The sequence below is a fragment of the Lepisma saccharinum genome, chromosome 1 (genome assembly GCF_977018435.1).
Source record: "Lepisma saccharinum chromosome 1, izLepSacc3.1, whole genome shotgun sequence".
In the NCBI taxonomy this organism is placed as follows: domain Eukaryota; kingdom Metazoa; phylum Arthropoda; class Insecta; order Zygentoma; family Lepismatidae; genus Lepisma; species Lepisma saccharinum.
In genome coordinates this window covers 117,664,182-117,686,859 of record NC_139229.1, presented here as the reverse complement: position 1 = coordinate 117,686,859, position 22,678 = coordinate 117,664,182, and the positions used below count along the sequence as shown (strand labels likewise).

General features: G+C 36.1%; 1 protein-coding gene across 2 annotated transcripts in view; it reads left to right on the top strand.

The window, feature by feature from the left end:
- The window catches only part of didum (dilute class unconventional myosin), a 178,102-nt gene that overhangs the window by 143,285 nt on the left and 12,139 nt on the right, over nucleotides 1–22,678 (top strand). The window contains exons 26-31 of one of the 2 annotated variants that reach the window (XM_083137372.1): nucleotides 81–230; nucleotides 10,385–10,626; nucleotides 12,228–12,335; nucleotides 13,031–13,288; nucleotides 16,694–16,828; nucleotides 17,239–17,361. In XM_083137372.1, coding sequence (XP_082993498.1) covers nucleotides 81–230; nucleotides 10,385–10,626; nucleotides 12,228–12,335; nucleotides 13,031–13,288; nucleotides 16,694–16,828; nucleotides 17,239–17,361 — 1,016 coding nt within the window. Of the gene's footprint in view, nucleotides 1–62; nucleotides 231–10,384; nucleotides 10,627–12,227; nucleotides 12,336–13,030; nucleotides 13,289–16,693; nucleotides 16,829–17,238; nucleotides 17,362–22,678 lie in introns of both variants that reach the window. The other variant, XM_083137363.1, reaches the window with a different exon arrangement.

Sequence of the window (22,678 nt, the reverse complement as noted above, 5' to 3'; positions counted from 1 at the left end):
AACCAAGGTTCCACTGTATAATGTTTTGTTTGCAGATGTAGATTACAATATTTAGCAATTAGATATTTTGGTATCCCCAGGAATCGAGACAACACCGGAACCTGTGGAGGCAGTCAGCAGGGAACAACAGTCCAACTTGCCAGCTGTCAGGAAGAAGGAGAGAGATTACATGGGAATGTTTGCATACAGAAAGGAGGACGAGCCACTAATAATAAAGCACCTGATTTTCGGTGAGTGAATGCAATGTGAATAAAATGGTGATTGTGTTTTTGGATGCATCAGTATTATGATGCCGGCAATAGCTCAGTTGTATTACTAAAGCTACATAAGTGCAGGCAAGAGATGGCTGATAATGCCAGTTTTAATCTGTAACAGGCGGCTGGTTTCAAATGAAACCATCCAAATTATGCACTTCTGAATGTCTGGTTTCAAATGATGGCAGCAATTAACAAGTGATTTCTTGAAAACTACAGATGATAATTCAGTTCTTTTTTGTTTGTTTATACATGAATGTATAACGTTATAAGTTGTTTTTGGACTTTTAACGTCGCAGTTTCGTTTACGCTAGAACTACTTAAGAAAACCCAAGGATTCTTTACTATTTTTTTCCTTTTTTTTTTTTGATTTATTACAAACTTTTAAAAATAAACTAGCTGTTAATAAATTTTTAATTTGCCCTGGAAAGCTGGAGGGCTTTGTTTTACATAGTTAAAACTAATACAAAGATTACCTCCAGTTGCTTTAGATTAATCTTAGGTTAGTAACATAGATTAATAAACAGAAAATAAACACTTTAACCTCAATTAAAAGAATATGGTCGACCTACTTACGAAATTTACTCAGCGCTGCGCTTTCACTTTGACTGTAATCAACACTTCCGATATAAAAGTACACATCTCGAGAGCTCTCGACACTAGGGGGGGGGGGGGGACACTATTGGCAGAAGCTCCTTGATGACTTCTTTCCCTCGAAGATCTTTGACGTCTATCCCTCGAAGTAATTCACCGTCGCATTCATAGTTCAAAGGTCGGACTTGGTATCTACGTCGTCATCTCGATTAGCAATTCTCAGTTCACAACTACACACTTGCAGTGTTCTTTTCACTTTTTGCGCTATAAAAGTTGCCACGAGAAAACAGTCTGTATTTAAATAAAATTCCGCGCGCTCTTTTCCCAATCACGCGAACGTTCAGATCTCCGGGACACAGATCACTGTTAACTGTCCACTAGGCAAACGACATCTAAAAAAAACAGTCCCCGAATATCTAACTGCAACTTACTGCCTATAGCACTATCAAATTCGCGAATTCTCCATATAAAGAGATCTCGACACCAACTGCTGCATGTAAACTTCTGCAGCCAACGCGCGAATCAACGCGGCCTTTCACTCAAAGGCTCTACAAACACTACTCGAAAAACTTCCCCGCGTTTTTCTTTGTCCCTTTGTCTTAGCATAGTAAGGACAGTTCATTTTCCTCGAGGGGCGTTAATCTCTCTAACCTCTTTCTTCTCGGAAGAAATAAGCAGTCATCAAAATAATCTGTTATAAATGCCCCCTCCCCTGAAGAGACATTAGGTGGACTGATCAAGAAGAGCTAATGTCTTTTAGAGTCTATTCATCTCCTTGAATTTTTTGACCAGACCTCGTATACATTTTTCACACTCACATTACAGTTATCATTTTTTTTTTTTAAATACACATAACTATATCGATATTCCTTTATATGTAGCACAAAAATATTTATAAGGTATGATTTTCAGTTACCAAATGAGTATATAATATTTTAATTACAATGATTTCACGTGAATTCACGACAATAAAAAAATCAAATATTTACTCTTGAATTCACACATAAGCACCATGTGTATTCATTCATCTAAGCACTATTAACATTTCACCTATCTTTATACCTTACATAAAATCAACTTTCAATCATTACCACTATACGGTCTATCAATCCAGGACAAGTAACATTAATCAATAACATTTAGTCTTGCAGGTTTTCGAATTTTTTCAACTGACTTACATAAATTTCTCTCTTACAGTTACTACAATTCCATAATTTTAAATTTTCCACATGTTGTGATTCAAGTACCTCTCCAGAGCAACAATCAAGTAAATCAAAACTTCCAGCATTAATTTGCCTTTTACACAAATAAGGACCCTTATAAAGTAAACAATATTTAGCTATAACTTTATTAATTAAAGAACTCTGATTTCTAGCTTTCAGAAACACTAGGTCCCCTTCTTGAATTTCCCTTCTACCTTTCTCTTCATTTGCTTTCTTCTTCATATCCTTTTCCCTAATTGTTCTGGTCCTTGCTTCCACCATTATCAGTCGTTTCTCCCATTCTTCTGGAATTTCTTCTAATTTTAAAGCAACTTTCAGTGGGTTATCTATTTGCTCATTAAGATGAATTGTGACTGGCGCTTCCCCTAAAGTGTCATTGATAGAATAATTTAATAAATTTACAACTTTCGCCACCTGTTTAGGCCAATCTTCGTGCGCTTCATTGCAAAGAAGTCGCATTAATCTATTAATTTCTTGATGGATTCTCTCCACGAGATTAGTCTGTGGATGGTAGCTATTACAGTAATAAACCTCTACTCCAAAACTATTCATTTTCTCCTTAAATTTTTTACTAATAAAACAAGGTCCTCGATCACAGGTGATTCTCTTAGGTATCCCTAGGTGCACAAAATAGTTATTTACAAGTTTTTCCAGCACCTTCTCAGTTGTTGCAGCTGTCATAGCATATGCTACTAAATATCTTGAAAAACCATCCAACACTGTTAGAAGAAAATTTTCTCTCCGGAAACCTCTAGGTAAAGGTCCTTGCAAATCCACGAACACTTGTTCTCTCATTCTCTCTATGCGATGTTGCCTCAAATTAGACCTCGGAGGGTGCTTGTCAGCTTTACTCCTGGCACAAATCTCGCAGTCATTAATCCAGTCTTTGATATCTTGCCTCATTCTCCTCCAACTAAACGTCTTCAAAATTCGATCAAACGTTTTCTTCAATCCAAAATGTCCTGATTGATCGTGATAAACGAATAACACATTACCAATCAAATTTCGAGGCAAACATATTTTCCACACTTGTTCAAAGTGAAAATCTCTAATCATCAACACTCCAGACTCAACTTGGTAATATTTTAGTAGCGGTCCTTTTCTCTTAACATTTTCTACATTTTCGTTAGTTTCTAAGGCATCAATTATTTTCCTCATTTCTTCATCCTTTCTTTGTGCCATTACTAAATCTTCTATTTTCAGATTTAAATCTGATAAAGATATATTTCCCACTACATTAACAAACAATTTCTCCTTTTCGACTTCAGGCTGAAAACGAGACAACAGGTCAGCTAGATGATTTTCTGAGCCCTTTATGTATTCAATTCGAAAATTAAATTTACTCAATTCCAGCGACCATCTACATAAACGAGGGTTCCAATGTTTGGCCGCAGTCAGCCACTGAAGTGCTTTGTGATCGCTCAAAACAACAAATTCCATGCCCGCGACATATACTTCAAACTTTTTAATGCAGAATAGTATAGCTAGGCACTCTAATTCTGTAATCGTATACTTTCTCTCAGCCTGATTTAGTTTCCTACTAGCATAGTGTATAATTCTCCGTTCACCATTTTCAAGCTGGAACAAATATCCACCCAAGGCTATAGTAGAAGCATCACAGCTGATGTAAAACGTCTGGGAAAAATCTGGATGGTACAAAAGCGTTTCCTGCGCTATAAGAGTTTTCATTTCATCGAAGCTAGACTGCTCCTTTTCTCCCCAAGTCCATTTTTTATTTTTCTGTAAAAGTTCCGAAAGTGGAGCTATCACTTCCGAATAATTGGGTACGAACCTTTTGACCCACACGAAGCTTCCTAATATCCTCTGTACTTCCTTTCTGCTACGGGGGGTCGGTAACTCTACTATACTCCTGACTTTATCGGGGTTAACTTTTATTCCTTCTGCAGAGATAATATGTCCCAAAAACATAACTTCAGATTTTCCAAACTCTGTTTTCTTCAATTTCACTGTCATTCCAGCGTCCCTTATGCGTTTTAAAATCAAACACACGTGATTTACATGATCATCAAAGTCTGAATCAAAAATTAAAATATCATCAACATACACAATACAAAAATCAGATACATTGCCCAAAACATGATTCATTGCACTAGTAAACGCCGATACTCCAGTCGAAATTCCAAAAGGCAGCTTCTTAAACTTATACATTTTACCATCAAAAATGAAGGCAGTACAGTCTCTACTTTCTTCTGTTAACTGTATTTGGAAATACCCTGCACATAAATCAAGCGATGTAAAATACCTCTTGCCATGAAAGCTCGCCAATATTTCTTCTAAACTTTTCACTCTATTATGCTCCAGTCTGATTTTAGCGTTAGTAGTACGAAAATCCACAACTATCCTTTTCTCGTCAGAACGCGGCTTGGGTACCACTAACAAAGGGTTGAGGTAAGCAGAATGTCCCAACTCAACAATATCATCTTCTTGCCACTGACCTATTTGTTTTCTAACTTCCTCTCTCAAAGCAAACGGAACAGGGTAATACTTTCCCACAGCTGGTTCATTATCAATCAGTTTAATATTATAAGTGAATTTATTGCAAGTCCCAGGCCGATCCGAAAATACATCTAACAAAAGAGAAGTTCTATTCAACATTTCTTCTTTTTGCGCCACCGTCAGAGCAGTAGACATTTCCATGCGAGCTCTTAGGTCTTCGATACTCGCGTCTCTAACGTCGCCAGTTTCTAAACCTGCTACGGTCACCAAATCGGACGTAGTTCTCCCCTTCTCTTCATAATCACATCTTGGCAAAAATCCGACAACTACTTTTCCACCATTAGTTTGAAATAACATTTCTTTCTCTTGAAAATTAAGAGTAGCTTCAACGGTAAATAAAAAATCGCTACCCAGAATGGCAGACACATTCAAATCTCTAACAACAATAAATTCCATGAGCAAACTAGCATTTGCCAGAACAGTCGGTATTACTGTTTTCCCCATCACTCTTGTTTTGTTTTTTCCACTATAATCTATTAACATAATATTATCTACCTTTTCTAGAGAAGGCCTAGTCACGTCAGAAGTAATATTTTTCCATGTATTAGCAGAAATTAGCGATACCTGAGAGCCAGAATCCAGTAAACAGTTTACAGCTTTACCATTCATTTCCACTTCTACGCAAATAGAATGTTTAATTAATTTTCTCTTTTCCGCGCTGTTCAAAATCTCATTATTACATTTCAAGTTTTCAACTTCCAGATTTTCATACTCCCTTACATCTACTTCACAAATATATACAGGTTGCAATTCTAAAAGAGTCAAAAATTCTTTCATAGCCATTTCATTCCAGTGGACTAAGTCTTCACGTCTGCCTTCTCTCTTTAGTAGATAACGTTCGTATTTTCTTAAATCTATCTCCCCATTCTCCATATAAAACATCTTTTCTAGATCAATAACTTTCACTTTATCACACTCTTGATTTTTGATTACTTTATTAAAATACAACATTTTTTTCCAATGTCCATATTCCGAAATATGAGCCACAGCCGGAATAGGTGGAACAGTACACAAAATAATTTCATTACTTCTTTCTTTCAAATATGACACTAAGTAGGAATACATTTCCTCAAAATGTTCCTTTTCAGTCAATCTCATGACATCATTGGTCCCTACAAGAACTAGAACTTTCTCCCATTTACAACTTGCACCTTCCTTTCTTTCTTTTTCTTCCAAAGCATGAACAAGCTCAGAGACTCTACTTCCACTAACACACAATTCTTCCCAACCGCTTTCTATGCAGTTTAATTCAGGAAATTGCCTTCTACAATATGACGCTAATCTTTTTAACAAACTATCTCCTAACAGCACATAATTCTTGAGACTAGCCACAGAATTCTGTAAGTCTGCATTTATTTCAACATCAGTATGCTTTTTATCAGCATCAAAAACATTTTTACGGTTCACCTTCGACCCTACTTTTGATTCTCGTGCCTCACTCGCACTTCCATTTTTCTTCTCTGAATACTGACTTCTGCTGCTTATTCGTTCAAGAGTACTAATTATTTCATCTTTTTGTGTCTTCAGATAAATATCTCTGTTTATTTCACATTTTGAAGAATTTCCCAAATCATTTTCCTCCGAGTTTAACTGTTCAAGTTCGTCTTCTATTCGTTCTTCATCCTTTCTTGCAGGTTCAATAATATCCTTGAAATTCATTTTAATATTTACATCTTGGTTTTCGGTCCGCCCACTCTTTAGTGGCGGAACGGTAACTCGTTTTTTGGATCCTCCTGGTTATGTACTTCGGCGGCGACGATCTCATCTTCGCTTCTATTCCTCCTAGGAGGCCGACTAGAACTTTCATAATTTTCACTCTGCCAGATTTTTCTCTCAAAACGAGGTGAATAGTTGCTTCTTCTTCGCTCATCCCACGGAGATACATCAGATCTTTCATTTCTCTTCAAATTTTTGTTTCCTCCTCTTCCAAACTGCAAATTCCGACGATAGAATCTTGAATCGTTCCTCCCTTCATCATGATTCTCGAAACTTTCCCTTGATGTCTGTCTATAGTTATCCTTTCTCGGTGATGTAGGAGTAACACCGACATTACCAACATTATATCGTCGCTCCTCTCTACCTCCAACGTTTCTCTCATTTTTCTGGCCTCTAGAAGAATCTCGATTCTTCTGTTCTATCCACAATAATTCATGACTCCTTATCAGATCAGCAACTGAAGACAAGGTTTTACTTTTAACGTTTAACAACATTTCACGAAGCCTAAAAGGGAGTAAGTTTGCTATTAGGCTGACACACTTTTCTTCCGATAAGGCAGGTTCTAGCAGCTTCAGTTGCCTCGCCTTGTCCCAATAGAACTCTTCTACACTTCTTCCCTGACCTGGCACAAATTTCTGTGTTAGAACTTGAGCTAAACGGGCAGACTTAACATTTTCTGACTCAAAAGCATCCAAAAATTCCTTCTTAAATACTTCATAGTTCGTAAACTTTTGCTTATTTTCTATATACCACATTTTAGCAGTCTTTACCAACACAAAAGGTATCACATTCAGGTACTGATGCTTGCTCAGGGCCATCAGATTCAAGCTGTCTTCCACATGCTGAAGAAATTCAGTGGGTAACATTTCGTCTGTCTCTCCTGTAAACTTGGTTAACTTCGACACTTCACTGTACTTAATGCCGACCTGTTGTCTACTACTTGTGTCTTGAAGATATTTCAAGTCTTTTTCTCTTTCACAAATTTTCCTCTCCCTACCTGCAGAACTTTCAAAATCTACATACTTTCGGTACAGCTTCTTTTTCTTACGACCCTTCAGTGAAAACTCTCTCTCGGAACTGCTTGATGACGAAGTTTCAGTTTCCTTGTTTCCGCCTATCAATTTTTTCTTCCTTTCCTCCTTTTCTTTCGATTTCTTATTTTGTCGTCGTCTATAGCTCATCACAATATCACTTGAACTAGAAGACTGCATTCCCGTCGCCTGTCGTCTTGTGCTTGCCCTTTCGTTGCTCAAACAATTATTATTAAATTGCAATTTGAAGGTTAGTTCGTCCTTAACATTACGTATTGCCTCTTCTAATTCATTTTGCATTCTAGCCTGATTATCTGCCATCTTTCTTTCTAACGCACTTATTTGTTTACAAAGATCTTGTATCTTTTCAGCATTCTTTTGATTTTCACAGCAACTCGCTTTTATTTGAATTGGTTCGTCTTTGACAACGACCACATTACGCCGCGGACTGGCAGACCGTCCCAAAGCACTGACTTTCTGCTGATCATTCTCTTGTGCCCTAACTTCTAATTTCTCTATTTTTTCTCCTAATCGGTCGCTTATTTCCCGAAAAGTGAGTTTAGTCTGCTCTATACTCTGATATAGGAAATCAAATCTTTCATCCTGTTCTAACTTGTTTTGTTCCATAATTTTAAGTAGTTCCTGTTTATCTCTACTCCGCTCTAGCTTATCTTCTTCCCTAAATCTAAGCTGATCCTTTCTCATGCTTAACAAAATAGATTTCAAATCACAGCTCTCATCAAAAACTACATCTTCCTTTTCTTTAAATTTGTCCACTACTTTCGAGACACCCTGTGAAATTTCATTGTCTTTTCCCTTTCTAGACGTTTCATTCTCCAGCTGATCTCGACAACGCTTACAAGAAAAAATTTCCTCAGGCTTATCTTGAAATTTTTTAAACTCCTCTTCACTCATATCTTCGCATTTTCTGTGCGACCATTTCTTACACAATGTACATTCAACAGCGCAATCAATTTCCAGTCTTTTCCCGCAGCAATCTAACACGGTATCCCAGGGAATTTCGGGGGCCTGATCCTTCTCATAAGGTGACACTGTTATACGATTCATGTTGTCGTTTCTGCCGACCTACTTCTCCCCTTTCCGATAACACAAAACAAGGAGGTGTCAGTTGTTGTTTTTTTTTTTCTTTAAGCCTAACAGCTGACGCGACTCAACTTCGCTTGACGACAGAATGTCTGGACAGGGGTGTATGTTTTCTTTGAACCAATAAGTAATAGCCGTTCCCGTGTTTCTTACATTATACAAAAATCAATGTTTACAAATAAACACACTCGACAGTTTACAAACAATGCTCGCTATTATTATTATTATTATTATTATTTTCTCAGCAATACAATCCAAAGCAGTTCCCGGTAGTTCCGGCACCATATAACGTTATAAGTTGTTTTTGGACTTTTAACGTCGCAGTTTCGTTTACGCTAGAACTACTTAAGAAAACCCAAGGATTCTTTACTATTTTTTTCCTTTTTTTTTTGATTTATTACAAACTTTTAAAAATAAACTAGCTGTTAATAAATTTTTAATTTGCCCTGGAAAGCTGGAGGGCTTTGTTTTACATAGTTAAAACTAATACAAAGATTACCTCCAGTTGCTTTAGATTAATCTTAGGTTAGTAACATAGATTAATAAACAGAAAATAAACACTTTAACCTCAATTAAAAGAATATGGTCGACCTACTTACGAAATTTACTCAGCGCTGCGCTTTCACTTTGACTGTAATCAACACTTCCGATATAAAAGTACACATCTCGAGAGCTCTCGACACTAGGGGGGGGGGGGACACTATTGGCAGAAGCTCCTTGATGACTTCTTTCCCTCGAAGATCTTTGACGTCTATCCCTCGAAGTAATTCACCGTCGCATTCATAGTTCAAAGGTCGGACTTGGTATCTACGTCGTCATCTCGATTAGCAATTCTCAGTTCACAACTACACACTTGCAGTGTTCTTTTCACTTTTTGCGCTATAAAAGTTGCCACGAGAAAACAGTCTGTATTTAAATAAAATTCCGCGCGCTCTTTTCCCAATCACGCGAACGTTCAGATCTCCGGGACACAGATCACTGTTAACTGTCCACTAGGCAAACGACATCTAAAAAAAACAGTCCCCGAATATCTAACTGCAACTTACTGCCTATAGCACTATCAAATTCGCGAATTCTCCATATAAAGAGATCTCGACACCAACTGCTGCATGTAAACTTCTGCAGCCAACGCGCGAATCAACGCGGCCTTTCACTCAAAGGCTCTACAAACACTACTCGAAAAACTTCCCCGCGTTTTTCTTTGTCCCTTTGTCTTAGCATAGTAAGGACAGTTCATTTTCCCCGAGGGGCGTTAATCTCTCTAACCTCTTTCTTCTCGGAAGAAATAAGCAGTCATCAAAATAATCTGTTATAAATGAAGGTATGACATACTGGAATGACAAAATAATATATTTATGGTTACTATTTTTAACAAACTCATTTTGAAATTTCTTATTTTTTTTTCTGCCAAAAATTATGCAATTTATGAATGGGTAATTACTTTTCAACCACTGCTTTTTGCTGATATCTTTTACTTTTACGTGTAATAATGAAAAGAAAAAAAACTTGTTTATACTATGTGACAATTAGGGGTCCAGTAGGAGATGTGCAGTTTCCAAAATTACCCTAAAAATTATGATTTTCTAAAATTAGTTGCATATATTTTTTTTTTTAAGTCGATGGATGGTCTTTTGTCATGCTTCACTGCAAATTTTGTCCATCCAGCATCCATAGGGCTGATGCTAGAAGCGACTTTGTGATTTTTTCTTTAACACTGCTTTTCTTATACGTTATTATTCTGTATGCTAAACGTTAATACTCTCGGTTTATCATAACCTGAAACTTTACAAGAATATTGGTCATATTCATAATTTTCTACAAAGGGTGAAGGTTGTGAGGGCAGCCCGAGGATTTATTTAATGTGATTAGCTGAGGGATTTGTATTAGCTTGTTATTTTGTAAGCTTTCTTTGGCTATTACTACTGGAAATGTATCTAATTTACAGAATTGAAGCCAAAGATAGCAGTACAAATGTTGCCAGGTTTACCAGCATACATACTCTTCATGTGTATAAGGCACACGGACTTTGTGAACGATGACGAGAAGGTCCGCTCTCTTTTGACATCCACTATCAATGGCATCAAGCGTGTCATCAAGAAGCGACACGAAGATTTGGAAACAACTGTTTTGTGGCTTGCCAACACACTGAGGTTACTGCATAACTTAAAACAGTATGGTGGAGATAAGGTAAGTTTTGGTGTTTGTGCATCAGCTGCAATTTATAAACATTTCTTGTAGTCTTTTCTAGGGCTGAACTGATACTAGTCATAATGTCTCTTAAGGATTCTTCAAGATTAAAAATTGTAGAGAGACTGATGTGCAATTTTTGCCAATACTGATAAGTACAGATATAAAAAAAATGTTCCGTGAAGAGCAAGGTGGATAAAAATAATGATTTTTATTTTAAAAAAATATTTTTGTATTTTTTTTATTTAAATCTATTTTTTAATTGTTTTTTTAGAAGACATTCTTTAAAAAAATGCTTGCATGGTTTTTGGCACCATGCACATAGATATGTTTTGTATAGAAAGACTTTTTCTAGTAAATGGCCCTGTAAAATATTTGAACAGTTTGATTAAAGCAAATAAAAAATATACGTAAACATATATTTTTCTGTTTCTGATACTGTAACTACTATGGAAATGTTTGTTGAGTTTGTGAATGAAACTAATAATTATTTCAGTAACTTTTCTTCCAGTGAAAATAAAACATCCTGGATGTACTCTATAATTGTTGTAACTTAAAAACTTTAATATTTTTATAGTCTTTGTACCTGAATTTTGGAGATTTTTATCAGCTGCCATGTTTATTTACAGTTTAATGATATTGACACTATTTATGGTTTAACATGATTAGTATTTTGTATATTTTTGCTATTTTTATCCATAAAATTATTGAATTTTATATCAAGAGAAATCCTGTGTATACATTTCCTTTCATATGAGCTCCACACCATCAGTACATATATTTTATTTCCTTTAATTTCCTATCTTAGAACCTAGTAATCACCATTAAATGATTATGAGAGTAATGTACTTTCACCAAAAGTGTTTCTGATATCTAGAGAATCCTTATGTACATTTTCTATAGATTATTTATGTAGTGATTTAAATTGTGATTTAATAAATTGCAATTTAAATCAACCTGATTTAGATCAGTCCACCCTGGCTGAAGAGTATGAATTATTCACATCCTTAATTAAAATATGTATGCTGGTGGCTGCAGTTGGTTTTGCATTTGAAAAAGAAACTGCATATTTACGCATGTATAATTCATATGCTCTGTGATAACATGGCAGTTTTGAACTAAATTGCAGGTTAATTTTAGATACATTGGAGTGGTAAAATTATTGGTAATTATAGTGATCACTGATATGTTTATATCAGCAGATACTGATCAGTCTGCTCCATCCTTGTAAAAATTAAGTTGTTCCAAATCTATCTGAACTAGCTAAATGAAATAATATTCTGAATGGTTATAAAGATGAATGAACCAGTATAAAATTTTTCCAATACTAACTTTCTGATCTTGTGCAAAATTAGAAATGTTTCTTGAAGAATCTGAATGGTTTATTTGCCCTCTTCATCATCATCTGCAGCGAGGTAACTAAAATAATTTTCACCTCAGAAAAAGGTACACAAATACCTATATACTCATTTAAAAAGTAACAAAATAGCAGAATTTTACATTAAGTTGTAGAAATCATATTTCTACAACTTAATTATCAGCCAATATCAATAATAAAAGTTAATTCCATCCTATTCATGCATATTTGTTTCATATTTCAGACATTTCAAGCTGAAAATACACCAAAGCAGAACGAACAGTGTTTGCGAAACTTTGACCTATCAGAGTACAGGCAAGTACTCAGTGACATAGCAGTCTGGATTTATCAGGTGAGTTTCTCTATCCTGTCCTCTCAACAGTCTAAACTTTTTTTTAAACATGTGCTGTTTGTTCGGATAATATTTAATTGGGTAGGAAAATGTTATTTGCGGGAAACAAGACTTGAAGCTGGGCATATTGTATTTAACACTATCCTGTTTTTTTTAACCTTATGCTCTCGTCAAATATTCGGTTGCTTCAAAGAAATTATGTACAGTACATATCCATTTTCTATTGTCAACATTTCAGCAAGTTCATTCTGGATGAGTATTACATAATTATAATTGAGATCAAAAAGCAAAGACTCTGGCATTTATAAACTTGGTTTTATTGCCACACTACCACATACTGTTCATTTGTATATATTGTTGGTAAGATCAGTCCCATATTGTCCATCACGAATTTACTTAGTGAACCTAAACATTATAATTTCAACTTCATCTGAAACTTCCTGTAGTCTCTCATCATCTGTTTTCCAAAGAAACCTGCAAACTCTTCTTTCATACAACATGAGCTTCTCAATGATTTACTTATTCTAATAATATCTGAATGTGAATACAGATTAAGTGGTTCAGCTCTTTGTTACTCATATGTTTCTCTACTTCCTGTAAGTCCAAATACCATTCTAAGAATTGGACCTTCAAAAACTGAATTTATTTCCACTTTTGGTGCAAACGAGTATATGAAAAGTGATGCCTTCTTTCAGGGAGTGATTAGGCTTTTGGAGGAGAAGGTGCAACAAATGATAGTTCCAGCCATTCTGGAGCACGAAGCGATCTCCGGTCTCTCAGGAATGAAGCCTGGAGGCATGAGGGGTAGAGCTGCATCGGTAACTAGAGAGCTGGAATCTCCAGTAAGTGCTCAAAAGGCTATGCAGCAGTTGCTAGCAGAACTCAACAATTTCTACACGGTTTTGGGTTACCATGGTGTGGATCCAGAACTAGTGTTCCAAGTGTTCAGACAGGTGAGTGTGCATTTTGTTACTGCTACAAATCAGTATTATAATCTGAATGATCTATATCTGTAGCTAATATTTTAAAAAAAAAGCTTAATTACATATAAATTAGACATAGATACCGTATTTACACGTGTATAATGTGCACCCTGGTTTTTGATGGGGAAAAGTGACAAAAAATTTTATCTCTTGTATAATGTGCAGTAAGTATAATCCAGGTTCAAGAAATGGCTTTCTTATGGCCGCGTGCACCAACGCCGATTATTTCGAAGTTCAGATGAACGAGATCAATTGTAATCCACTCTATACGAACTTGGTTTAAAGATTTGCATTGCACCAACGAAAAACGACGTTCACAAGATTCCGTTCAACTGATCCGAGATTAATTTGTAAGGCTATACCCGATTGGTTGGCTAAAACAAATGACAATCAAGAACCCCACAGAGTAGTGTGATGTGTTAAAGTATCAACGTGAAGGAGAAGAAAGTAATTCGGGCCGCAAATTTATCTGAATTTGAGAAATGTACTGATCAACCTTGTCGACGAGTACAAGGATGTAGTAGGGTGTAAAGAAATAATAATCTTAAAAAAGAACTGACGGCACAAGACAAAAGGATAAGGAGAAAGCATGGAACCTTCTTCTGTGGGACTTCAATGCCTTACAAAATGCATTCGCGCGAGAACAGCGTACGCTGAACCTCGCCCGCTCAATAAAGATATTTTATTATTATTATTACTGTATTGTGGTAAGTATTTGAATTTCTCATTTCTTAATTCTTATATATTTATATTGTCGTGTCGTGTAAATAGCCAGTAACATGTATTTTCGTAAATGTATACAATCATATTTCCAACACCATGTAGCAATATCGTAACATTGCTCTGTTCTAATTTACCTTGCACTTGCACATGTTTTGTGTCTGGGATAGAAAATACAGTATTTAGAAACATTTCGACTTTGCACCACAGAACCACAAATTATTATTATTATTTTGGCAGTTTTTAGTTTACTTTACACATTTCTCGAATTATCAGCATTGTACATCCAACATCTCTAGCGTTTGGACGCCCTCGATATCACTTTCCACTCTTTTTATATTAAAAAACAACTGCCTGCAGTCGAAGCGTCAGTATCGTGAACCAGGATCAGACACCAAAACGGTGGTGAATGGCCGATCAGAAGATAAACTCGTTTTGATGTTCCTAGATCGCGATCAAGTGTTGAACCGTCTTCGTGCAATGGAATTTTCCAGTGATCCTTTCCCGATCCGAGTTTAAAATTTGATCTTCGTTCGTGCACACGGCCATTAGTTATAGGTCATAAAGCTGTTGCTATGCCAATCAAGAGCTAGTGACATCATACCTATTCAATGAGTCATCTGTTGCTATGTGTAAACAGTAAGTCACCAACCCAAGCCACCTCCCCCTCTCCCTCCACTGTGTTTAGCATCCCAAAGCTTTCACTCTTTAACCACCTTATTTATTCTGTAATATTACGTTATGGATTTGCAGTACTCAGGAAGTTATTTTCTGTTATTTCTCACCCAACAAATACCGCTGATACACATCCCATGTGATGGGAGGTGCATGCTCTAAGTCTGCCAGAACGTGTGTCGCAGAACATTATATTACAAAGTAAAAAAATCGAGGAAAAGGGCCTTTAAACTTTTATTCATGGTTTTGCTCATTTGCTCTTTACTTTTTCTTATAAAAAAAAAAACTTCAAAACATATACTTTTTCCATGACTGACGTAACATTTATAAGAGGCCCATTCAGGACCCTCAAACTAGCAGTTAGCAGAACAAGATTTCTTTCATTAAGATATTTACACAATCCATATATGTCAGATTATTTGGCCAGTAATACATTTTAATTATCATTTCCTTTCTCCTTATCTTTTCTTTCATCCAATGTACCACAAAAATCTGAACATTCCTTCATGTGATGAGTTTATTTCAACTGCATTCACATTAGTTTCGCCATCTTGAATAGAATACTGTTGCCATATTCAGAAACTACATAATTCAAGCTTTACAATGATATATAACATGATAGGGTTCCGTAAACATAAAAAAATATTCCATGCATAATACGCACCAATGTTTTTGGGTGCAAAAATTTGGGAAAAAAGTGTGCATTATACATGAGTAAATACGGTAGATGTAATACCCATAATAAAGAACCAATGTAAAATTTACCAATATCTTATAACAGTATTGATCCAATATAATGTAGAGCTGGCCTCCATGGCGTAGTGGTTAGCACAGCATGCTACGACACTAGGGATCCCAGGTTCAAATCCCAGCATGGGCATGGGTGTTCTTTGTAATTTTCCCTTCATCAATTTCATCATATCACCACTCATCCTCATCTTCGTGATTAGCCAAAGTGGCAGAAAAGCTAAGTACGTAAACCAATATAATGTAGAAAACCTTTAATTTAAAATCTGAATAACTATTCATTTCCTTAATTAATTTAGGATTGATATGTTTTGCAAAGAGAAGGAAAGTATATATTAGAAATTTATTTTACACAACCAAGATATGTGAATTGACCAGCACGGGAGTAAAACTTGATAAGTAATAAAAGAATGGAACCTGCATATGAAAATTTCCACATCTCATTGTGGTGTATGGGTTACTTAGATGTATATTTCTATCAATTACCAGCTACTGAAGAAACTGGATCCAATGTTAATGGAGTGTGGGTTATCAAGTTCTAATACTGAGGACTTAGTAGTAACAGACAATGTATAAAGTATCAGATTGGTAAATTGTCAATTTTACAAATAAATCTGTCTTTATCAACCAATAAGACATGGATTAGTCTCGTAGCTTATGTAAATAAACTGAAATCGGCTGTGCTGTCTTATCTTGCAAATGAAAATGTTACTCAGTGCATTAAAGGACAGGATGGTGTTTAGTAATACCATTTCCATAACCATTGAAGAGCAATATTACTTTTTCTCAATTGTCTAAAGTGCAACACCTAATGCATTGAGAAAAACATATTCTAGATTAAGTCTTAGATTTTGCAGCAAGAAATTATGAAAAGCTTTTCTTGTTTTATGAACTAGACAACCTATGGACAAGTTATAGAGTTTACTTGATCTAACATTCTCATTTTCCCTTCATTCTCACAAGTTAGTCTTGAATCTTTGTTTTCATCATTTTCCTAGATTTTACATACTAGAGCATGATTTATTTATCTGAATGTTATCCTTAGCAAATGTAATTAGCTTCACTGCAATATCATTTATATTTAAATGTACTTACTTTAGTTACATTCTGAGTGTAGTAGTGTTAATAATATTAGTGAGGATTCAAGAAAATGAGAGATGTGGAATTTTTGTGACTTCTTTTCTCACACTGAAAACCAGATGGTAAAAACTGTTATTTTTAAATTTGTTTCAGCTTTTCTACTTCATATGTGCAGCTTCCCTTAACAATTTGTTGCTAAGAAAAGATTTGTGCCATTGGTCTAAAGGAATGCAGATTCGGTATAACCTCTCTCACATGGAACAATGGATACGGGACCATAAAATGCAGGTAGGTTCTCCTTCAAGAACTGTGTATGCTATTTCTCATAGCCATGTGAGTGTACATAAATTGTATTGATTTAGTAGGACTTCATGATAAAAACTGGGTATTTTTAAAGGAAAATTCTCTGATGTGTGTTCGTCCATGTTCTGCCAACTATTAGTTTTTCAGGAACAACACGAGAGAAAAGTGAGGGAGGAAAAAGAAGGGGAATGAATTAATGCAAACTTGTCTCTTTCTCTCTGTTCCCTCTCAAACTTCTGAAGATGAATCCAAGAATCTTCTCATGCATAAAAACACAACAGAAACGATGGACAATTATTAGTTGTAGTACAATTAGTAATAAATGTGTACTTGCAAGTGCTGCATAAATGTAATTTGAAATTTCATTAATAAAAAAACATCTTTCTTTCTTTCAGGACAAGAATGTTCTCTCAACGTTGGATCCAGTTGTCCAAGCAGCTCAACTTCTGCAGGCCAGGAAGAATGATGAAGATGTACAAAGTGTTTGTGACATGTGTGATAAATTGTCAGCATTCCAGGTACTTTCAAGCATTCATTTCACTATATATATTGTAAATTCTTTGTGCTCTCAGTTTAATTGCAGTCATTACTAGGGCCCGGGACTTTGTCCCATAAAACTGTAAAATATGTATGTCATAAAAATTTTAAAATGTCATAAAAAATTTAAAAAATGCAGAAATATTCCCAGTAAAGCCAAAGCATATGCACAACAGTACATTCGAATTTCTCATTGTACGCGAAGTCAGTATCTTCCAGGGAAGAGTTGGGGTAGGGTATTAAATGAAGTGAGAATCCCTTTTAACCAAAGAATGTAGTGAGAAAATTGCGAAAATATTGTGAGGTTCACTGCAATTATTCTGTTGCATATACTATTATGTCATTTTCAGATTTACACCTTTGTGGAAACTAAAGCATAATTGGCAGCTCGCTACAGCTGCTAAATCTAGGCAATAAATACAAACATAACCTTTTTAGGCAGATTTTAACTACATATAATTTGAAAACAGCCTTTAAAACTTTTGTCAGAACACGTTAAACTAAATTTGTTTCAGTTCCACAATGCACTTACAATCTTACCGCAGAAGTTCCTGTTCATATTCGAAGTTGTACTCTTAAGCATTGCAGTGCAGCACAAAAATTTTCTTCCAAGATGCCTTTCAGAAGGCATTCGCAGTGCTCCACACTGATACGTTTCTGGCTCAAATGACAAGTGATTTTGAAACTTCCATACTTGATCGCTGATAGAGTAGAGGCTGTAATGCACTGAACGTTATTTGTACTTTTGACTGATTGTTGCGAGAACTGAAAAATTTTAAATAAATGAGAACAATTGAAACTTGTGTACTTCCTGCCCAGTGATTCTCGTGTACGCACAATGACTGAAAATATTTTTCCTCAATGTTCGCACGGCTATAAATTGTCGACTGGATAAAAAAAAGAGTGGTTATTATTGTTCTGTACTAGTTGGTAAGAAAAGACTGCATCTGCTTTAAATTTCTTCGTCCGTAATTTCCTTATCCTGCCATTGATAATATAAACTATTCGTTGCGCTACAGGTATGAAGAATAAATTATGAAATAACTTATTATATACAAGACAATTACGAAATTATACAGAAATATGTTTTATTATGAGGAAATTGAACAAATATGTTGTAAAAATGTGAAATTGGTAAAATATGTCAAAATATGCCTTATCAAATTAGTCTATTTCAGCTGATTTTCATCAGATACATAAGTATCTCATCTAAATATCTCATCCCAGTATTTGATCTTATGTCAAATAAAAAATATGTTATAAAGTCCCGGGCCCTAGTTGTCCATTTGAGCCTATTCTTATCAACCAAGAGAAAACCACCACCTGTATATCACACATTAAGAAGCAGTTGAATTTAAAGAATGAATGTTATGTTATGTTCATGTTGCAAGCAATATGATGGCAGTGTTAACCTGTTACTCTTAATGTTTTATCCACTGGTGTATGCAGGGGGACTGAAGGGCCTACAGCCCCTTCCCCCCCCCCCCGAAATTTTTAGAAAATAAAAAATCAAATGAAGGCAAGTGAAGTGAAAAAAAAAAAGACCTTAAAATGACCCCCCAATAACCATTTTGTGTTTGCATAACTTTTAAAACGAAGGTTAGAAATGGTAATTGCAGCTCATTTCTAATGAAAATGGAACACCAACAACGGGGTATTGCCGAAATTGATTTTTGGTGATGCATTCTATATCCAATCTCACTCTGTTCAGTAAAGGTTAGATTCATGGCACTGAATCCACGTTCACATTCAGCTGAAGATATTGATTAATTTTGAATTGAATTTACATAATCCTTGAGTGAGGTGGAAATGTGTTTTGGATTTTCTTTGTAGATGTGAGCATCTTTAACTAGTGATGCACACATGTTTCTGCTTACATTAAAGTTCACCTAACATGTCACTTCAAACACGTGTTTCTAATCATCTAAATGCCATGTGTGTGCATTTAATAGGACTACATGTGAAAAGAAACCTTAAGTCTTCAAACCGGCTATTAATATTGTCCACCAAAGATTGAAAAAATTGCTTTCGAACGTTTAATCTAACTTCGAAACTGGGGACCTCCTACACGGTGAATCAGTTGTTTTCAATGTTTCAAGAGTAACCATGTCAATTTTTGCTTTGCTATAAGAACCAAAGGATTTGGTGTTGCATCTGCAATGATAGTGCATTCAGTACTTGCAGAGAATTAAAGTAGAGCAAATTCCATCATAAATAACTACTTTGTCAAATGTTTTACAAATCCTTCGAACCTGAACCTCCAAGGATTCGATCAGAGACCATCTCCACTTGTTTAAGACACAACAACACTGAAAATCTCAACAAGTGCTCGAATAGGATTAAAAGATGAAGCGACCCAACATATATCAAAAACACAGCCCATCGATGGAAAAGTACTTGTGAAACACCAGAAGTCTGAGAAACACTGAATACATGGCATCTTAGCCAGGGGCGACAACTTTTCAAAAGCATTGGGTGTACTCAAACACGTGAATTAATGGATGGGCTCTGGCCCCATGAGCCTATGTAAATTGGCGTCACTGTACAGTCGCCATAAATTGCATAACGTAAGCAACATATGTAGGTATGGTGAACTGAAACACCATAAGTACGATATACTAGGTGTGTAAATAAAGTAATGAGACTGGCAACATTGCGCACGAATCTGCGACACTGGTGACGTGGGACTTGGAGGGGAGGTGGATGAACATGTGATACACCATCAGTGTAAGTTGGAACTTGCTAGCATCACGGTGGTTGTCCGTAGCGATTGTTTTAGTGAAGTAGGTTTTGCTTGTGCGTTCGGACAATGAGTGACACGAACATAGAGCAATGGTATGCGATCAAGTTTTGCTCCAGACTTGGACACAGTGCAACGGAAACTTTTGCAAAACTGCAACAGGCCTACGGAGACAGTGTTTTGTCAAGGGCCCAGGTGTTTTGTTGGTTTAAGGCATGTGCAGAAGGAAGAGAGTCAATTGCAGATGAACCTCGCAGTGGAAGGCCTTCGGTTGCAAGAACTGATGCAAATGTTGACAGAGTCTGGGAGCTTGTGCTTGCTGATCATTGGTTGACAGTCGAAATGATCGCAGCAGAGTTGAATTTGAGTCACACCACCGTTCATCAGCTGTTGACCAATGAATTGGGGATGCGAAAAATCTGCTCCAAACTGGTTCAGAAAAACTTCACGCAGGAGCAAAAGGACATGCAGAGGAACAGGTGCGTTGATTTTTTGGATGTGATTGCAAATGATCCCCATTTTCTGGAACTTGTCATTACGGGTGACGAGACTTGGGTGTTTCAATACGACGAGGAAACCAAGTGCCAGAGCATGGAATGACACACTCAAAGCTCACCAAGGCCAAAAAAAGCAAGAACAACCAAATCAAAGATCAAAAGCATGCTGATTTGCTTCTTTGATAGCCAGGGAATCATTCACATAGAGTTTGTGCCTCCAGGCCAAGGGGTTAATCAACAATTTTACCAACAGGTTTTGGAAAGACTGCGAAAAAGGGTCATGCGTGTGCGACCAAACATCAAACTGAACTGGGTGTTGCATCACGACAATGCACCTTGTCACACAACAATTTCAGTAAACACTTTTTTGGCCAGTAATAACATTCCTGTGGCTCCTCAGCCTCCTTATTTGCCCGACTTGAGTCCTTGTGACTTTTCCCTATTCCCGAGATTGAAGACACACCTGAAGGGACGTCGGTTTGACGATGTGGACAACATTCAAAAGGCTGTAACCGACCAGCTGAAGGCTATTCCAGTATCCACGTTCCAGCACTGCTATGAGAAGTGGAAGAACAGTCTCCAGCTCTGTGTAGCTTTCCAAGGCAATTACTTTGAAGGAGACAATGTTGCACTGTAATGTTCTTGGAATAAAACAGGTAAAAAGAATCAGTCACATTACTTTATTTACACACCTCGTAGTTTACAAGTGGGTTGGAAATAATAATCCCTGCTTGAGATGTGTCAGTCATAACCAGAGATTTGATGGTTCAAAACAAGGGCTTTATACCTCTTATTGATCCTTCAAATCGCACCCTGCATTATAATGAATAGATGCATGTTTGTTCACTACTTTCCAATGACAAAGATCTGATTTTTCATTCCATCATATTCGAAATGAGCCCAAAACGAGGTCTAGAGCTTTAAATGTTTCTGAATTATTTGTCTTTAAAATAACCATAAATTCTAAAAAAAATGAAGAAATAAAATGTATTTACATAAACTTTGGATTAGAAAAACAGAAAAACTGTGTGTGCTCTTCTAAGAAGGAATTTTCTATGCCCCAATATATACATTATCATTATACAGAATCAGTGGTTGAAAGTAGCTGCTACTTGTAGCGGCACTACTGTAGCTAGCTACAAAATTTGTAGCTGTAGCGAAGCTACAAAATTCCTGGAGCTGTAGCGAAATTGTCGCTACAGCTAAATTTCTTCTCAGCATTTTGAGGTAAATTTTGAATGTGGCAACAGCATTAAAAAAATCGACAATAACTCTTACTTTTGCAGGAGTTTCACAAAGACAAAGTCTATTACATGGAAATACGGATAATGTAGATTATAAATATCTTGATATCACAGTATAGGTATTCGCATAAATTTATTTCATTAGTATCTAATATCCAGATAACTAACTGACATATATGAATATATTCCAGCTAACAGATACTTTTTTTGGAGATTTTGGGGAAATTCCTCATTTGTGGCACCTCTGAAAAAAATACCTTGTTTTCGCCACCCCTGGAACTTATATAGTGTGGATATCCCTAGTGAAAGAGGCAGCGAAATGTCATTAATTACTATGTAAAACACAACTTGCAGTGCAAAAACGAGCGATCCATATTCCACTAGAATGACAGCAATAGTGCCAGCAATCAATGGCTCAGTATGTTAACAGCATTAACATTTGTCAGGATATAGGATCTCACCAGCAAGAAATTATTGTTACAGGAACGATAGACATACACTTTCTGGAATTACAATTATTTTCGTCATAATTTATGTTCACAACTTTTCAAATTACAATGTGTTTAGAACATACGGATTTACACATCAGTTTTCTCAATATATTTCTCTTTCGCTTTTCTGTTATTTTGCTAATCATGACAATGAAGATGAATGTTTTATTTAGTAATTCTCTTATCTAGAGTCGCTTTCGGCCACTTTTAGCTAATTGTGAGAATGAGGAAGAATGATGAAAGACTATTAGCAGCGTGGGGAATGCAGGAGCAGGAGGATCCCATCCTCCAGGCGTCTTTCCTAGTTTTTATTTTGAGTCCACTTT